Genomic DNA, 19,472 nt, shown 5'->3' with positions numbered 1-19,472 from the left:
AACGTTGAAAACACACCATAAATAGACAATAATAGTTCCTTTATAATAAAAGGAATGTACTAGAATGCTTCAGAGTTCTGAAAGCGCCAAATGGTTTGATGAAGTTATTTGTCCATTTGTGGAAGAGGAAAGGCTCTGACAAGTGACAGGACTAGACTATAGTTAACAGGAGGGTAACCATTAGAGAGTCTTCTCTCTCTCCTCAGTGACAGGACTAGACTATAGTTAACAGGAGGGTAACCATTAGAGAGTCTTCTCTCTCTCTCCTCAGTGACAGGACTAGACTATAGTTAACAGGAGGGTAACCATTAGAGAGTCTTCTCTCTCTCTCCTCAGTGACAGGACTAGACTATAGTTAACAGGAGGGTAACCATTAGAGAGTCTTCTCTCTCTCCTCAGTGACAGGACTAGACTATAGTTAACAGGAGGGTAACCATTAGAGAGTCGTCTCTCTCTCCTCAGTGACAGGACAGAGTCTTCTCTCTCTTTCTCTCTCTCTCTCTCGCTCCCTTTCGACTGCCATTTTAAAATATCTCCCTGAGAGAGAAGAGCAACAAAGAGCTGTGGTTGGGAGGCTGGGAGGTCAGACAGGGAAAATGACAAACAGCAAAAACAGGAACATTAAAAATCCCCAAGCCCTGATGATAAACTGTACAGTACTGTATGTAGATAAACTAAACTGTACTGTATGTAGCCCTGAAAATCCAGATTCCACATGTTGATAAAGGACTATTTCTATAATGACAGCGCAACTACAAAAACATTAAACATTAAATTGTTTAAATAATAATTTATTCAATTTCAGCATTGTTTCTTTTTAAGACATCAAAAATAAATAAAGATTTTGTGAGATTTAGGGGGTCTCTGTTGTCAAACTGATATATGACTTCTACCAGCGTCGTCTAAAATGTATTTCTTCATATTATATACAGATACACATATAATTATCATATTATATACAGATACACATATTATATATAAATATACACATTATTATTATATACAGATACACGCTACACAAAACACTGTACAATGCTGTTGAAAACAAATAAATGCATACATTTCGGACTGGAACCCATGGAATAACCCAGTAAGGCTGTATATAGACAGACCTTCAGTAATAACCCAGTAAGGCTGTATATAGACAGACCTTCAGTAATAACCCAGTAAGGCTGTATATAGACAGACCTTCAGTAATAACCCAGTAAGGCTGTATATAGACAGACCTTCAGTAATAACCCAGTAAGGCTGTATATAGACTGACCTTTAGGAATAACCCAGTAAGGCTGTATACAGACAGATCTTCAGTAATAACCCAGTAAGGCTGTATACAGACAGACCTTCAGTAATAACCCAGTAAGGCTGTATATAGACAGACCTTCAGTAATAACCCAGTAAGGCTGTATATAGACAGACCTTCAGTAATAACCCAGTAAGGCTGTATATAGACAGACCTTCAGTAATAACCCAGTAAGGCTGTATATAGACAGACCTTTAGTAATATCCTAGTAACCGCTGTAGACGTTATGACATAAGTCACCATTTAAAACCAAAAGCGTGTAATTAAAGCCATTAAATTACTACATTTTACTATAAATACTTTGCTGTTTATATTCCTTCCATGTAGATTTTAAATCATTACATTTTTTTAAAAATCAGGTTTTTTATACCCAACATTGAATGAAATAAAAATGAGCATGCCTGTATTGTATTGTACAGCGCTGTAAATCGACTACCTATTTCTAAATGTTTTCTACTCAACATGGTAATAAGAGTATTGTGTGTTTTTGTTGTTGAAAGGATATTAAAATGTTTGAAATGACCTCTATGATAAGCTGCTGTCTATACTAGGATATAACTCACATTAACAGTGTTGTGGGGAAAAGCCATTTGATTTCAATACCTTTTTTTTGAGAGAGAGAGAGCATCCCAAAACGTTTTTCTACGTGTTCGTCCGTAGAGGAAGTGGTCAGAAAGTCGGTTGGCCGTTCAGGAGATAAAAGGTGCTGAAAGTTTAACAATTTTTTGGGGGTGTTTCCCCCCACATGTATATCTTCATCACTGGAAAATACGAATTGTTGAGTTTGATATCATTTAAAAAAAGCTTACAATAAGGGTTGTCAAACAATTTAAATAATTTCTGTAAAATATTAAGACATTTTTTTTGTGTTGTGCCTGACATAGTTTTGTTGTTGTTGAAATTATTAAATAGTTTGACAGCCCTGTTGGTAAACTTTTAAATGACATCAATCTCAGCCATTTTGTATTTTCCAGTCTCATGGTATGGTAAGGCGGAATATCTCAGCCGTTTTGTATTTTCCAGTCTCATGGTATGGTAAGGTGGAATATCTCAGCCGTTTTGTCTTTTCCAGTCTCATGGTATGGTAAGGCGGGATATCTCAGCCGTTTTGTCTTTTCCAGTCTCATGGTATGGTAAGGCGGGATATCTCAGCCGTTTGTATTTTCCAGTCTCATGGTATGGTAAGGCGGGATATCTCAGCCGTTTTGTATTTTCCAGTCTCATGGTATGGTAAGGCTGGATATCTCTGCCGTTTTGTCTTTTCCAGTCTCATGGTAAGGGTAGGGAAAGTAGGTCAATTTGATCTCTTTCTGTCACTTTCTGCCCAATTCTACAATGGAAGGTTTTGTTCAAATCAAAAGGGAGTGGAGTACAGTGGACTTCCCCTTTATCCATCATCCTGAACCAATCATATAACAGTACAGTGGACTTCCCCTTTATCCATCATCCTGAACCAGTTATATAACAGTACAGTGGACTTCCCCTTTATCCATCATCCTGAACCAGTCATATAACAGTACAGTGGACTTCCCCTTTATCCATCATCCTGAACCAGTCATATAACAGTACAGTGGACTTCCCCTTTATCCATCATCCTGAACCAATCATATAACAGTACAGTGGACTTCCCCTTTATCCATCATCCTGAACCAGTCATATAACAGTACAGTGGACTTCCCCTTTATCCATCATCCTGAACCAGTCATATAACAGTACAGTGGACTTCCCCTTTATCCATCATCCTGAACCAGTCATATAACAGTACAGTGGACTTCCCCTTTATCCATCATCCTGAACCAATCATATAACAGTACAGTGGACTTCCCCTTTATCCATCATCCTGAACCAATCATATAACAGTACAGTGGACTTCCCCTTTATCCATCATCCTGAACCAGTTATATAACAGTACAGTGGACTTCCCCTTTATCCATCATCCTGAACCAGTCATATAACAGTACAGTGGACTTCCCCTTTAACCATCATCCTGAACCAATCAGTACAGTGGACTTCCCCTTTATCCATTATCCTGAACCAATCATATAACAGTACAGTGGACTTCCCCTTTATCCATCATCCTGAACCAGTCATATAACAGTACAGTGGACTTCCCCTTTATCCATCATCCTGAACCAATCAGTACAGTGGACTTCCCCTTTATCCATCATCCTGAACCAATCAGTACAGTGGACTTCCCCTTTATCCATCATCCTGAACCAATCATATAACAGTACAGTGGGTTGAACACAGGAATATGCCATGTCACAAAAATATCCAAAAATCCAGATTTGATAATTGATAAATTATTGTCCGTCTGCTTATTTGGTTATTTGATGTTTATCTTTCTACAATACGACTCAGAACATTACACTTCCCATTCAGACCAAAACTTAATTCATCAGTCAAATTAAAAACTAAGTGTTGCTGTTTGTAACTAAAATAACAGTGACAAATTATTTTAATCTTTATACTCGGAACTATTTATCTTTCCTGTCATTATTACATCTGTAAGTTTGTCTGTCCATTTTGGCTCAATACAATTTCTATTGGATCAAAACTAGGTTTTTAAGTCTCTGTACATGTCCAATAGTTATAACTGCTTTATCCCGTTATGACCCACTGTCATTTCATCACAGACTGAGACCAGGGAGAGTTCAGGTCTGATACGTACCAACATGACGGTCCGTTCTCCACTGGTGACTCACATTCAGAAGCAACATTAGTCTTGTCTCGTTGCCAATGATGTCCTCTTATCTCTATCTTCTATTCTGTTCCATCTTCATAATGTCTTCTTATTTTTAACCTTTATTTAACTAGTCAGTTAAAATAAAAAAGTATTATTTTCAACAACGGCCTACAGGGGGTTAACTGCTTTGTTCAGGGGGCAGAACGATAGATTTTTACCTTGTCGGCTCGGGGATTCGATCTTGCAACCTTTCGGTTACTAGTGCAACGCTCTAACCACTAGGCTACCCTGCCTCCCCCAATAGATGGCGTTATCTCCATGTCATCTATTCTGTTCCATCTTCATAACTCACTTGGCCATGATGGGGATCAAATCAAATCAAAGTGGTTAAATATCAAACTAGTAAAATGTGTATTTCAGTCTCCGTCACTTCAGTCTCTTTACTTCAGTCTCTTTACGTTCCCAGACGTTCCTGTTTAAAGGTCCCGGGGTTTTTAGTCCAGGGTCTTGTGGTTGGGGCTGTCTTCAGGACTAGAGTCCTCCTCGGCCAGAGTGTCTTTACGGGTGAACGTAGCAGCCAGTTGAACGCTGAGCCGTGGTTTGACAGGCGCCATCTCAGACAACACGATGTTGTTACGATTGACCAACGTGGTCTTGTCCATGTTCTCTATGCTGTGCTGGGCCAACACCGCATCCAAGAAGTCATACTTGGGCAACAACTTGCCGCTCTCAAACAGATACTTGGCCAGGTAGGAGAAAGCCACGTTGCCTAAGAAGGAGGCCAACATGGAGACGGTTTTAAACGGGAACTTCTGCACCACTATGTGCTCCACCTCTCCAGTCAGATGATGAATCCGGTCCTCCAGCTGCCAGCCTGGGTAGTAGATGAAGGGGGGTAGTGAGAGGTAAGGCTCCCCTCCTCCGATCCTCAGGATCAGACCGAAGACGTAAGCGGCGACGGAACCGTATGTGTTGGTTCCCTTGACGAAGAGAACAGAGATGAGCTGAGGGAAGATAATAACGTAGACCAGGTCGGAGCTCAGGTACCACAACCCGTACACTGTCCCCGTTAGCAACGCCATCGCCGTGGCCAGGCCACCGAACACAAAGATGGTGACACGCATTACCCACACGATCTCCGTGTCCGATGCCTGAGGGGAGGAGGAGGAGTGTACAACGTTACACACACACACACAAATACACACAACAACAACAACAACACAGAGAACAGCGTCTCAACTGCTTCTATGAAGTTGAGATATTTTGTGAACAGGAAGTAGCAAGTGGTGTTTTTTAGTCCCGCCCCCCCCCCCCCCCCCCTTCCAACTAACCGATTGGCGGAAGGCCAGCTGGTAGATGTTCCGAGCGAACATGGAGCTAGCCGATAGGATGGAGGAGTCGGCGGATGACATCACAGCAGCAGAGACCGCCCCCAGGCCGAAGAAGGAGACGAAGGGAGGACAGAGGTACTGGAGGACTATGGGTAATATCATGTCTGCCTGGTCCCTCTCCTTGGGAGGTACAGGTCCATACGCAGTCTGGTTCCAGTCTGAAGAACATGAGGAACACAACATATCGTTTGGAACCTGGAACCACAGCTGAATCTAAAGGACTCCCCTTTCTCTGGTTCTAGTCTGAGGAACATGAGGGTCAGTACACACAACCGTCAAGAACCCAGAACCAAGAACTTAGAACCAGAAAAACAGGTAGACAGTAGTCAAACTAAGGAACCTACTGAAGAACTACAACTGTGGAAGAACAGCTGTCAAAGGAACCTATTAAAGAACTACAACTGTGGAAGAACAGCGGTCAAAGGAACCTACTAAAGAACTACAACTGTGGAAGAACAGCGGTCAAAGAAACCTACTAAAGAACTACAACTGTGGAAGAACAGCGGTCAAAGGAACCTACTAAAGAACTACAACTGTGGAAGAACAACGGTCAAAGGAACCTACTAAAGAACTACAACTGTGGAAGAACAGCGGTCAAAGGAACCTACTAAAGAACTACAACTGTGGAAGAACAGCGGTCAAAGGAACCTATTAAAGAACTACAACTGTGGAAGAACAGCGGTCAAAGGAACCTACTAAAGAACTACAACTGTGGAAGAACAGCGGTCAAAGGAACCTACTAAAGAACTACAACTGTGGAAGAACAGCGGTCAAAGGAACCTACTAAAGAACTACAACTGTGGAAGAACAGCGGTCAAAGGAACCTACTAAAGAACTACAACTGTGGAAGAACAGCGGTCAAAGGAACCTACTAAAGAACTACAACTGTGGAAGAACAGCGGTCAAAGGAACCTACTAAAGAACTACAACTGTGGCAGAACAGCGGTCAAAGGAACCTACTGAAGAACTACAACTATGGAAGAACAGCAGTCAAAGGAACCTACTAAAGAACTACAACTGTGGAAGAACTCGTGTGTCAGGTTAGAAAGACCAATGTGGAACTTCCATAACAGTACAACCCTATTACAGCTTTATACATGATGCTAAACAGTCATGTCAGATTGTCTGTTCTACTGTAACTATATATCATCCCTTAACATAGCATTTCACCTCCCATCACTGGACGTAGTCCTACTGTAACTATATATCATCCCTTAACGTAGCAATTCACCTCCCGTCACTGGACGTAGTCCTACTGTAACTATATATCATCCCTTAACGTAGCATTTCACCTCCCGTCAATGGACGTAGTCCTACTGTAACTATATATCATCCCTTAACGTAGCATTTCACCTCCCGTCACTGGACGTAGTCCTACTGTAACTATATATCATCCCTTAACGTAGCATTTCACCTCCCGTCACTGGACGTAGTCCTACTGTAACTATATATCATCCCTTAACGTAGCATTTCACCTCCCGTCACTGGACGTAGTTCTACTGTAACTATATATCATCCCTTAACATAGCATGTCACCTCCCGTCACTGGACGTAGTCCTACTGTAACTATATATCATCCCTTAACGTAGCATTTCACCTCCCATCACTGGACGTAGTCCTACTGTAACCATATATCATCCCTTAAACGTAGCATTTCACCTCCCATTCCTGACTCTGTAACTGAGTGTACAAACAGGGATTCAGCAGGACTTTGATGCTGGAGTTAAAACCTGGAGATCAAACCTAATTCAGTCCCTTCTGCTTCTCCTCAGTAGTAAACGGAGAGATGGAGAGAGAGACGGATAGAGAGAGTGAGATATTGAGAGATTGAGAGGGAGAGAGACGGATAGAGAGAGAGAGATTGAGAGGGAGAGAACGATCCTCCATAATGGATGAAGGGACCAGCTGCTGATGTTTTTTTTTTGAGCTTTCCAGAGATCTGAGGGGGAACACGGTTACACCCTGAGGTGTCCCCCGGACCCCCTCCCTCCCCCCCCAACGCCCAGCAGGGGGACATACCTCTGGAATATGTGTCATCATTAGGCTACCAGATGAGGAACTCTCAATCAGACGTTTGGGAATGTTAAGATCAAGCAACGCGACAGAACGAGATGTCCCAGGTAGAACCGCTCAGACATAAAGTAACTGTAGCCCAGCTGTGTGTGTGTGTGTGTGTGTGTGTGTGTGTGTGTGTGTGTGTGTGTGTGTGTGTGTGTGTGTGTGTGTGTGTGTGTGTGTGTGTGTGTGTGTGTGTGTGTTGTGTGTGTGTGTGTGTGTGTGTGTGTGTGTGTCCCTGCGTGTCTCACCTGTGGAAGCCCCTATAGCCCCGATCATTACTGAGGGCACAGCCATGACCAGGCACCCTGCAGCCGCGATGAACGAGAGCACCTGGGCGTACGTAGCTGAAGAGGCAGAGAGAACTCGTTGAAAATATACCTGCCAGGGAATCCCCCCCAACATCTAGAACACAGAGAGGAGACAGTGAATTCATCAAGAACACAGAGAGGAGACAGTGAATTAATCTAGAACACAGAGAGGAGACAGTGAATTAATCTAGAACACAGAGAGGAGACAGTGAATTAATCTAGAACACAGAGAGGAGACAGTGAATTCATCTAGAACACAGAGAGGAGACAGTGAATTCATCCAGAACACAGAGAGGAGACAGTGAATTAATCTAGAACACAGAGAGGAGACAGTGAATTCATCTAGAACACAGAGAGGAGACAGTGAATTCAACAGAACACAGAGAGGAGACAGTGAATTCATCTAGAACAGAGAGGAGACAGTGAATTCATCTAGAACACAGAGAAGAGACAGTGAATTCATCCAGAACACAGAGAGGAGGAGTGAATTCATCTAGAACAGAGAGGAGACAGTGAATTCATCCAGAACACAGAGAGGAGACAGTGAATTCATCCAGAACACAGAGAGGAGACAGTGAATTCAGCTAGAACACAGAGAGGAGACAGTGAATTCATCCAGAACACAGAGAGGAGACAGTGAATTCATCTAGAACACAGTACTAGACCCAGTCCTATCCAGACACAGTATTATCCAGAACCAGTCCCAGTCCTATCCAGAACCAGTCCCAGTCCTATCCAGAACCAGTATTATCCAGAACCAGTATTATCCAGAACCAGTCCTATCCAGTACTGTACATACCAGCAGACAGAAGTTGTCTATCCAGACCCAGTCCTATCCAGAACCAGTATTATCCAGACCCAGTCCTATCCAGAACCAGTATTATCCAGAACTAATCCTATCCAGACCCAGTATTACCCAGAACCAGTCCAATCCAGACCCAGTATTATCCAGACCCAGTCCTATCCAGACCCAGTCCTATCCAGACCCAGTATTATCCAGAACCAGTATTATCCAGACCCAGTCCTATCCAGACCCAGTATTATCCAGAACCAGTATTATCCAGACCCAGTCCTATCCAGACCCAGTCCTATCCAGACCCAGTATTATCCAGAACCAGTATTATCCAGACCCAGTCCTATCCAGACCCAGTATTATCCAGAACCAGTATTATCCAGACCCAGTCCTATCCAGACCCAGTCCTATCCAGAACCAGTCTTATCCAGAACCAGTCTTATCCAGACCCAGTCTTATCCAGACCCAGTATTATCCAGAACCAGTCCTGTCCAGAACCAGTATTATCCAGAACCAGTCCTATCCAAAACCAGCATTATCCAGAACCAGTCCTATCCAGAACCAGCATTATCCAGACCTAGTCCTATCCAGAACCAGTATTATCCAGACCCAATCCTATCCAGAACCAGTATTATCCAGACCCAGTCCTATCCAGACCCAGTCCTATCCAGACCCAATCCTATCCAGAACCAGTCCTATCCAGACCCAGTCCTATCCAGAACCAGTCCTATCCAGAACCAGTATTATCCAGACCCAGTCCTATCCAGAACCAGTATTATCCAGAACCAGTATTATCCAGAACCAGTCCTATCCAGACACAGTCCTATCCAGAACCAGTCCTATCCAGAACCAGTCTTATCCAGACCCAATCCTATCCAGAACCAGTCCTATCCAGAACCAGTCCTATTCAGAACCAGTCCTATCCAGAACCAGTATTATCTAGAACCAGTCCTATCCAGAACCAGTCCTATCCAGACCCAGTCTTATCCAGACCCAGTCCTATCCAGAACCAGTCCTATCCAGAACCAGTCTTATCCAGACCCAGTCCTATCCAGAACTAGTATTATCCAGACCCAGTCCTATCCAGACCCAGTCCTATCCAGACCCAGTATTATCCAGAACCAGTCCTATCCAGAACCAGTATTATCCAGAACCAGTCCTATCCAGACCCAGTCCTATCCAGACCCAGTTTTATCCAGAACCAGTATTATCCAAACCCAGTCCTATCCAGAACCAGTATTATCCCGACCCAGTCCTATCCAGAACCAGTCCTATCCAGAACCAGTCCTATCCAGAACTGTACGTACCAGCAGACAGAAGTTGTCTATCCAGACCCAGGCGTCTTCTCTCTTGATGTTTCCCTTCCAGGGAGCTTGGTAGATCTCCTTCACTGCACTGATCTTGATGTCAGACACGGCTGGGTTGTTCAGAGCGAACGGTACTGAAACCCACTGACACAGAGGCAGAGACAGCGACACACAGGAACACGTCAAACCCGGGTCAAACACACACTGCTACAGCCAGAATGTCACGTTTTAAGTAGTTGTAGAAATATAGTATAATGTATTAAATAGCTGTAGAAATATAGTATAATGTATTAAATAGTTGTAGAAATATAGTATAATGTATTAAATAGCTGTAGAAATATAGTATAATGTATTAAATAGTTGTAGAAATATAGTATAATGTATTAAATAGTTGTAGAAATAGAGAATCGTGTTTTAGTAGTTGTAGAAATATAGTATAATGTATTAAATAGTTGTAGAAATATAGTATAATGTATTAAATAGTTGTAGAAATATAGTATAATGTATTAAATAGTTGTAGAAATATAGTATAATGTATTAAATAGTTGTAGAAATATAGTATAATGTATTAAATAGTTGTAGAAATATAGTATAATATATTAAATAGTTGTAGAAATATAGTATAATGTATTAAATAGTTGTAGAAATATAGTATAATGTATTAAATTGTTGTAGAAATATAGTATAAGGTTTTTAATAGTTGTAGAAATATAGTATAATGTATTAAATGGTTGTAGAAATATAGTATAATGTATTAAATAGTTGTAGAAATATAGTTTCATGTTTTAAATAGTTGTAGAAATATAGTATAATGTATTAAATAGTTGTAGAAATATAGTATAAGGTTTTTAATAGTTGTAGAAATATAGTATAATGTATTAAATAGTTGTAGAAATAGAGAATCGTGTTTTTAGTAGTTGTAGAAATATAGTATAATGTATTAAATAGTGAGAGTTGTCCCTACTCCTTCTCAAATTCTTTCAAATGTTTCAGCTACAATGGAACCCAACGGAATTGGTCCCCAAAGTACAAACTCCCAGGCAAAAATGAAATCCAGCTGAAATAAGTATTTCGTACGGGCCGAGTGTCTCACCAGTCCCAGGAAGATACAGAAGAGTTGCACCACGTCGGTGTAGGCTACAGAATACAGACCTCCAACTAACGTGTAGAAGATGGCAATACAGGCAGAGATCACCACAGACATCTTGATGTTTATGTCTATGATCACACTCAGCGTGGCTCCTAGAGGGACAGACAGACAGGGACCTGATCAGAGATAGTAACAACACAGACAAGAGATGACCACAGACATCTTGATGTTTATGTCTATGATCACACTCAGCGTGGCTCCTAGAGGAACAGACAGACAGGGACCTGATCAGAGATAGTAACAACACAGACAAGAGATCACCACAGACATCTTGATGTGTATGTCTATGATCACACTCAGTGTGGCTCCTAGAGGAACAGACAGACAGGGACCTGATCAGAGATAGTAACAACACAGACAAGAGATCACCACAGACATCTTGATGTTTATGTCTATGATCACACTCAGTGTGGCTCCTAGAGGAACAGACAGACAGGGACCTGATCAGAGATAGTAACAACACAGACAAGAGATCACACTGTGCTGTAATATATCATTCATAATAACTTGCCCAGAGCAGATAAAATGGCCGCAGACCAGAAGATCTCTCCCATTAGAGCAGGTATGAAGAGCAGACCACCCATTCTCTTCCCATACTTCTGCTGGAAAGGGTCCAGCATGGTGACATAACCTCGGGAACGCATGGGCTTGGCGAAGAACAGGCCTCCTGCACACGGGAGGAATGTTGGCAGGTTTAAACGCACAGAATATTGGGGATTTTCAGAAGAATGTAAAATATATTTGGATTATTTCACAAGTAAGTCTACATTGTTAATTTGTATATTCCAAACTGTAGTCTATTATACAGTGGCATTCTGAAAGTATTCAGACCCCTTGACTTTTTCCACATTTTGTTACGTTACAGTCTTATTCTAAAATGGATTAAATTAAATGTTTTCCTCATCAATCTACACACATACCCCATAATGACATCACAATACCCCATAATGACATCACAATACCCCATGATGACATCACAATACCTCATGATGACAAAGCGAAAACAGGTTTTGAGAAATGTTTGCAAATGTATAAACAATGAAAAACAGAAATACCTGATTTACATAAGTATTCAGACCCTTTGCTATGAGACTCGAAATTGAGCTCAGGTGCATCCTGTTTCCATTGATCATCGTTGAGATGTTTCTACAACTTGATTGGAGTCCACCTGTGATAAATTCAATTGATTGGACATGATTTGGAAAGGCACACACCTGTCTATATAAGGTCCCACTGTTGACAGTGCATGTCAGAGCAAAGACCAAGTAATGAGGTTGAAGGAATTGTCCTTAGAACTCCGAGACAGGATTGTGTCGAGGCACAGATCTGGGGAAGGGTACCAAAAAATGTCTGCAGCATTGAAGGTCCCCAAGAACACAGTGGCCTCCATCATTCTTAAATGGAAGAAGTTTGGAACCACCAAGACTCTTCCTAGAGCTGCCTGTCTAGGGAGAAGGGCCTTGGTCAGAGAGGTGACCAAGAACCTGATGATCCAGAGTTCCTCTGTGGAGATGGGGGAACCTTCCAGAAGGACAACCATCTCTGCAGCACTCAAACAATCTGGCCTTTATGGTAGAGTGGCCAGATGGAAGCCACTCCTCAGTAAAAGACACATGACAGCCCACTTGGAGTTTGCCAAAAGGCACCTAAAGACTCGCAGAGCACGAGAAACAAGATTCTCTTATCTTGAGTGGCCCAGCCAGAGACCGGACTTGAACCCTATCGAACATCTCTGGAGAGACCTGAAAATAGCTGTGCAGCGACGCTCCCCATCCAACCTGACAGAGCTTGAGAGGATCTGCAGAGAAGAATGGGAGAAACTCCCCAAATACAGGTGTGCCAAACTTGTAGCTTTATACCCAAGAAGACTCTAGGCTGTAATCGCTGCCAAAGGTGCTACAACAAAGTACTGAGTAAAGGGTCTGAATACATATGTAAATGTGATTTTTCCGTTTTCTATTTTAATTTATTTTGTAACATTTTCTAAAAACCTGTTTTTGCTTTGTCATTATGGGGTATTGTGATGTCATTATGGGGTATTGTGATATCATTATGGGGTATTGTGATGTCATTATGTGGTATTGTGATGTCATTATGGGGTATTGTGTGTAGATTAATGGGGGGGGGGGGGGGGGACCATTCAATCCATTTTAGAATAAGGCTGTAAGGTAACACAATTTGGAAAAATTGAAGGGGTCTGAATACTTTCCAAACACACCGTTTATATTGAGATGACTCACCTACGACTAGACTTAGCGCATATCCAAAAGGCGCTTGTGCCCAAGCCAAGCCATACCCAGGAAGATAGACGTACTCCGCTGTTCCGTTTATATATCCACCACCAACCCAGGTCGCTACAATGACAACAACAACTAAATGTAAATGTTCAGCCTACAGTAATTCAGAGAGTAAAATCACGATTACCCGATGCGCGTAAAACCAAACGACAAGGTTACAACATTGCGCTTATTTTGAATTGTGCTTGAAAATGAACGCTTGGTCCGATTATGAGTTTCTTCACGGAATAATGTATTTAAAAAAATTAAAATCTGTAAACTAAAGATGTTCAATGTTGCAATTCAAACATGTTAGTTAGCGTCTTTAGTTAAAGCATTTCTCCTAACCATCGAGCATGAGTTATCAAATTGAAGTAGCCTTTATATGTTTTTACAACCGGTTTTTATATCAGTCAAGTAAAACATGTTTTTAAAAGGGTGTATCGTCCTAGAACATTCTGTTAGTAAACTTCTAGAATCCAGAATCACCTTCATTTAGAAATCAACTTACAAATAGGAAATCGACTAACCTATCTCAATCATTCACACACAACGAAACTCACCGGTCATGGTAAAACCACCAACAAATAAACCAATGTCTCTGCCACCGACCATGATGGTTTCACTGCGGTCTGTACCCTCCGCTTCCCCGGCGTGTTTGTTCTTCCACGCTGCCCAGATCCCCACCGCAAGGATCAGAACGTAGAAGAGGGCGATCGCCGCCAGTCCCTCCACGTGGATGCCAGTCATCTTGTCTTGTTTTTGTTTTGTTTTTTTAGCTCGTAGCTGAGCCGTGTGTCCTCGCTAGGAACCGGATGGCATTGAGACCTGCCTGGTGGGGTGCGGAGAGAAAGTGGACATTGAATTGAGTGCTAGTGAAGGATAGATGAATAGCCTAAAAGACCAAATAAAGACAAAACATTATACTTGTAATTATCTTTTGTTATGCTATTTCGTTAGATTTATTATGTTACTATTTTATAACATCAGAAATAAGACAACAATCTTAATTTTTTTTAAATCCCCAGACTAGTTTCCAAAATCTCTATGTATGTGCGCAAAAAGCCCATTACGCACAACCCTCAGACAGACAACCCTCAAACATCTATTTAAAATATCAAATGTGTCCTTTTTAACACAACCCTCCTCAAATCGGAAAATGATTATATAGGCTATATCTGGAGCAATGGTATATATTTTTTTAAATAATAATAATACAGACTGATTTACTTTACAATGATGTAGAGATTCCTTTACATGGCCTAACATGTCTTCAGCAGCAACAACAACAACAACAACAAAAAATGAGAAAATAGACAAGTTACCTGAAATGTCTCTTGGCTCTACCGGAAACTTGAGGTTTAAAGCTGCTTCTCAACGAGCTGAGTGTACAGATAGACACTGGCCCCGGTGCGTTATCCTCCGGTAACCCTGCTTGAAAACTAAGTAATGATCAACTCAAGAGCTCGTGCTGGGATCGTCCCTCCCGGTGACTTTTATAAGAGTGGCGTCAGATGTCCGGTGTTCACGCGCGGTCAGAGAGAGAAAAGTGAACATCCTTTTGATGAGAATAATGAGCACGAGAAACGTCACTGGGTTTTTCCTACCGTTACTAGTGGTGTACGAGAGAGAGAGACCACTGTGACTGACCCCAAATTAAGGAAATCTTAGACTAGGTACAGACTCAGTGAGCATAGCCTTGCTATTGAGAAAGGTCGCTGTGGGCAGACCGGGCTCTCAAGAGAAGACAGGCTATGTGCAACACTGCCCACAATATGAGGTGGAAACTGAGCTGCATTTCCTAACCTCCTGCCCAAATGTATAACCATATTAGAGACACATATTTCCCTCATATTACACAGATCCACAAAGAATTAAAAAACACATTTTTATCAACTCACATATCAATTGGTTGAATGGTCACTGTCCATGCTTCTGAACTGGGTACAATTTTTAAAAACAAATTTAATCAGTTAAGAACAAATTCTTATTTATAATGACGGCCTACCGGGGAACAGGAGCAGAACGACAGATGTTAGGCCACCTTGTTCAGCTCGGGGAATCGATCCAGCAACCTTTCGGTTACTGGCCCAATGCTCTAACCACTAGGCTACCTGCTGGTTACTGGCCCAACGCTCTAACCACTAGGCTACCTGCTGGTTACTGGCCCAACGCTCTAACCACTAGGCTACCTGCTGGTTACTGGCCTAACGCTCTAACCACTAGGCTACCTGCTGGTTACTGGCCCAACGCTCTAACCACTAGGCAACCTGCTGGTTACTGGCCCAACGCTCTAACCACTAGGCAACCTGCTGGTTACTGGCCCAACGCTCTAACCACTAGGCTACCTGCTGGTTACTGGCCCAACGCTCTAACCACTAGGCTACCTGCTGGTTACTGGCCCAACGCTCTAACCACTAGGCTACCTGCTGGTTACTGGCCCAACGCTCTAACCACTAGGCTACCTGCTAGTTACTGGCCCAACGCTCTAACCACTAGGCTACCTGCTGGTTACTGGCCCAACGCTCTAACCACTAGGCTACCTGCTGGTTACTGGCCCAACGCTCTAACCACTGGCTACTTGCTGGTTACTGGCCCAACGCTCTAACCACTAGGCTACCTGCTGGTTACTGGCCCAACGCACTAACCACTAGGCTACCTGCTGGTTACTGGCCCAACGCTCTAACCACTAGGCTACCTGCTGGTTACTGGCCTAACGCTCTAACCACCAGGTTACCTGTCGTAATTGATACACATTCTAACCGAAAGTGTTGAGTTGCCTCTGTGAACAGCCAGGTCTGGTCTAACGATAACTCCTTGCACGGAGTTCAAACCCTAATTGACGGATTCGGACGTGGTTGTTTTCTGAATAAATAAAAACAACAATTTAGCCACTTTAAATAGAGAAAAGAGAAGCCTTGGTTTCAGAAAAAAAATCTTTCTTGAAAAAGAGTCGTAATTTCTCCCATCTCTTTTTTGACTGAGCTGTGAGTCAATTTAATTGCTACAATCTTGTGTCCTGGTATGATGTGAGACGCCTGATTTATCTTTGACCAACCTGACAGACAGCCCAATTAAGATAGAAGAACTGACAGACAGTCCAATTAAGATAGAAGAACTGACAGACAGTCCAATTAAGATAGAAGAACTGACAGACAGTCCAATTAAGATAGAAGAACTGACAGACAGTCCAATTAAGATAGAAGAACTGACAGACAGCCCAATTAAGATAGAAGAACTGACAGACAGTCCAATTAAGATAGAAGAACTGACAGACAGTCCAATTAAGATAGAAGAACTGACAGACAGTCCAATTAAGATAGAAGAACTGACAGACAGTCCAATTAAGATAGAAGAACTGACAGACAGCCCAATTAAGATAGAAGAACTGACAGACAGCCCAATTAAGATAGAAGAACTGACAGTAGATCCATACAGAAGTTGTGTTTCCAGAGTGAAGAAGCATCGTTTAGATCCAACAGACCAGCCTAAAAAGCTTTTTATGTGTCCACAGTATTTATCCCATCTTGTCCATCAAGTTTTGTCCTTGAGCTTTTCTGATATGAACATATATATATATTTTTTAATGCTTAAAATGACAAAAGAGCTTTTGCATAATACTACACACATAATGTAACTGTATCCCATGAATGGAGGTGACAGCTTCTTCACATCCCAAACCTTCTTGGCACCAGTCTGGAAGGCAGCATCGTGCAGGCAGACTGCTCATGTTCCCCCCAGTCCCAGAGAGACAGAGACAGAGAGAAAGAAAGACAGATAGAGGTAAGAGAGAGAGAGAGAGAGAGAGAGAGAGAGAGAGAGAGAGAGAGAGAGAGAGAGAGAGAGAGAGGTAAGAGAGAGAGAGAATCAGTCAGAGAGAAGAGGACAGGTTTGGGGACTAGGAGTGGTTGGTAGGGAACTAATGTATTTCCTCACTGAGGAGGCGTCGTTAGGGAACTACTTCCTCACTGAGGAGCCGTCGTTAGGGAACTCTCTCTCTCCCCATCCTCTTTCTCTCTCTCTCTCTCTCTCTCTCTCTCCCATTCTTCCTTCTCTCACTGTCTCTCTCCCTATCTCCACCCACCCTCTGTCTCTCTCCCTATCTCCCCCCACACTCTCTCTCTCTCCCTATCTCCCCCCACCCCACCCCACCCTCTGTCTCTCTCCATATCTCCCCATCCTCTTTCTCTCCCCCCACCCCACCCTCTGTCTCTCTCTGTCTCTCTCCCTATCCTCCCTCTGTCCCCCCCCGATGTAGCAGCTGATTGGTTAGTACCAGGTGCTGTCTGGTCTAACGTAGCAGCTGATTGGTTAGTAACAGGTGCTGTCTGGTCTGGTGTAGCAGCTGATTGGTTAGTAACAGGTGCTGTCTGGTCTGATGTAGCAGCTGATTGGTTAGTAACAGGTGCTGTCTGGTCTGGTGTAGCAGCTGATTGGTTAGTAGAGAGAGAGAGAGAGAGAGAGAGAGAGAGAGAGAGAGACAGAGAGAGAGAGAGGGAGACAGAGAGGGAGACAGAGAGAGAGAGATTAAGAGGAGAAAAGGATCTCATCATTGCTTTAAACAACTCCAGTGGTTTCCGTATTTTGCCCTTGAGGGATGGAGAGAGAAAACATGTGTTGAACCGTGACCACATCAGTTCCCTGTGGTTTAGTTTATGAGATAAAGGCCATGGATGAGATCACTGGAGACAGGAGTCTGAGAATGGAAACAGGAAGAGGGGTTGAGTGTGTGGTATGTGGTGACAGTGGCTCCCTTCGTTCTACCTGTCTCTACCTGTATACCGCAATACCTGTCTATGCTGACAGTGTGTGTGCCTGGGTGTGCGTTGTGATAGAGTGGGGGTAGAGGCAGAGCAGTAACCCTCCTTTCCTCTCCCTTCCTGACTGACAGGCTCTGCCCGATGTGTGTGTGTGTCTCTCGCCCCGCGTCGTCTCTGGGTCACATAACAACAGTCTGACTGATGGGTGAAGAGATGTAACCAAACACAGTTTAAACACACTCAAGTAAAAACCCGACAAAACTTTATTTTGTCTTGTCAGACCTTTCAGAAAGAAGAAATACATTTGATTTCAAAAACTTTATATTCAAAAACTTAACAAAAATAAAAAAAATAAACATATTTCCTTTCTCACAAACAAACATTTTTCTGTTTGTAGGTCATTCTGAGTGTCCGTGTCAGAGACCTGCTGTTCTCGCACTGAGAAACAGAAACTTGGGAAAAAGCTCCTTTTCACCCAAAACATAATTATAAATGAATTAATAGTAAAAAAACAGAAACAGTCAAAACAAAATACGTAAAAAAAAAAAACACGTGTTTATTTTGGACCTGTGCAAAAAATATCTATACACATGAAAACCTCCGGGTCAGAATGACCTACAGCATCATGTTCGTATACAAAATCTACACAGACATTTCACAACACATCAGTGTGTCCAACATTTTGAAGTTAGGTTCACGACCCTGAATGAGGAAAAGTTATTTAATGGAGAAAAAGAGAGGTTAACTAGTATTTTAGAAAATTCAGAAGTGGAAAATAGGTGCAATTGACCCGCAACATAATAGGAGGGTTATTAAACAGGGTAGAGGGAGATCCATTATATTGTCCTCTTATTCAGCAGGGTAGAGGGAGATCCATTATATTGTCCTCTTATTCAGCAGGGTAGAGGGAGATCCATTATATTGTCCTCTTATTCAGCAGGGTAGAGGGAGATCCATTATATTGTCCTCTTATTCAGCAGGGTAGAGGGAGATCCATTATATTGTCCTCTTATTCAGCAAGGGTAGAGGGAGATCCATTATATTGTCCTCTTATTCAGCAGGGTAGAGGGAGATCCATTATATTGTCCTCTTATTCAGCAGGGTAGAGGGAGATCCATTATATTGTCCTCTTATTCAGCAGGGTAGAGGGAGATCCATTATATTGTCCTCTTATTCAGCAGGGTAGAGGGAGATCCATTATATTGTCCTCTTATTCAGCAAGGGTAGAGGGAGATCCATTATATTGTCCTCTTATTCAGCAGGGTAGAGGGAGATGCATTATATTGTCCTCTTATTCAGCAGGGTAGAGGGAGATCCATTATATTGTCCTCTTATTCAGCAGGGTAGAGGGAGATCCATTATATTGTCCTCTTATTCAGCAGGGTAGAGGGAGATCCATTATATTGTCCTCTTATTCAGCAGGGTAGAGGGAGATCCATTATA

General features: G+C 42.4%; 1 protein-coding gene across 1 annotated transcript; it reads right to left on the bottom strand.

The window, feature by feature from the left end:
* Window positions 1-775: 775 nt before the first annotated feature.
* LOC106575929 (high affinity choline transporter 1) lies at window positions 776-11,651 on the bottom strand. Its single transcript, XM_045714019.2, has 6 exons — window positions 11,505-11,651; window positions 10,937-11,085; window positions 9,844-9,987; window positions 7,684-7,837; window positions 5,318-5,535; window positions 776-5,137 (listed from the first exon to the last, which is right to left on the bottom strand). The coding sequence occupies exons 1-6, from the start codon at window positions 11,635-11,637 to the stop codon at window positions 4,481-4,483; spliced, it is 1,455 nt and encodes a 484-aa protein (XP_045569975.2). The 5' UTR covers window positions 11,638-11,651; the 3' UTR covers window positions 776-4,480.
* Between the last annotated feature and the right edge of the window lie 7,821 nt (window positions 11,652-19,472).

Source organism: Salmo salar, unplaced genomic scaffold (assembly GCF_965601325.2).
Source record: "Salmo salar unplaced genomic scaffold, fSalSal1 ptg000229l, whole genome shotgun sequence".
NCBI classification, from domain to species: domain Eukaryota; kingdom Metazoa; phylum Chordata; class Actinopteri; order Salmoniformes; family Salmonidae; genus Salmo; species Salmo salar.
Note: the sequence above shows the minus strand (reverse complement) of the source record. Positions and strands in the feature narration are given on the sequence as shown.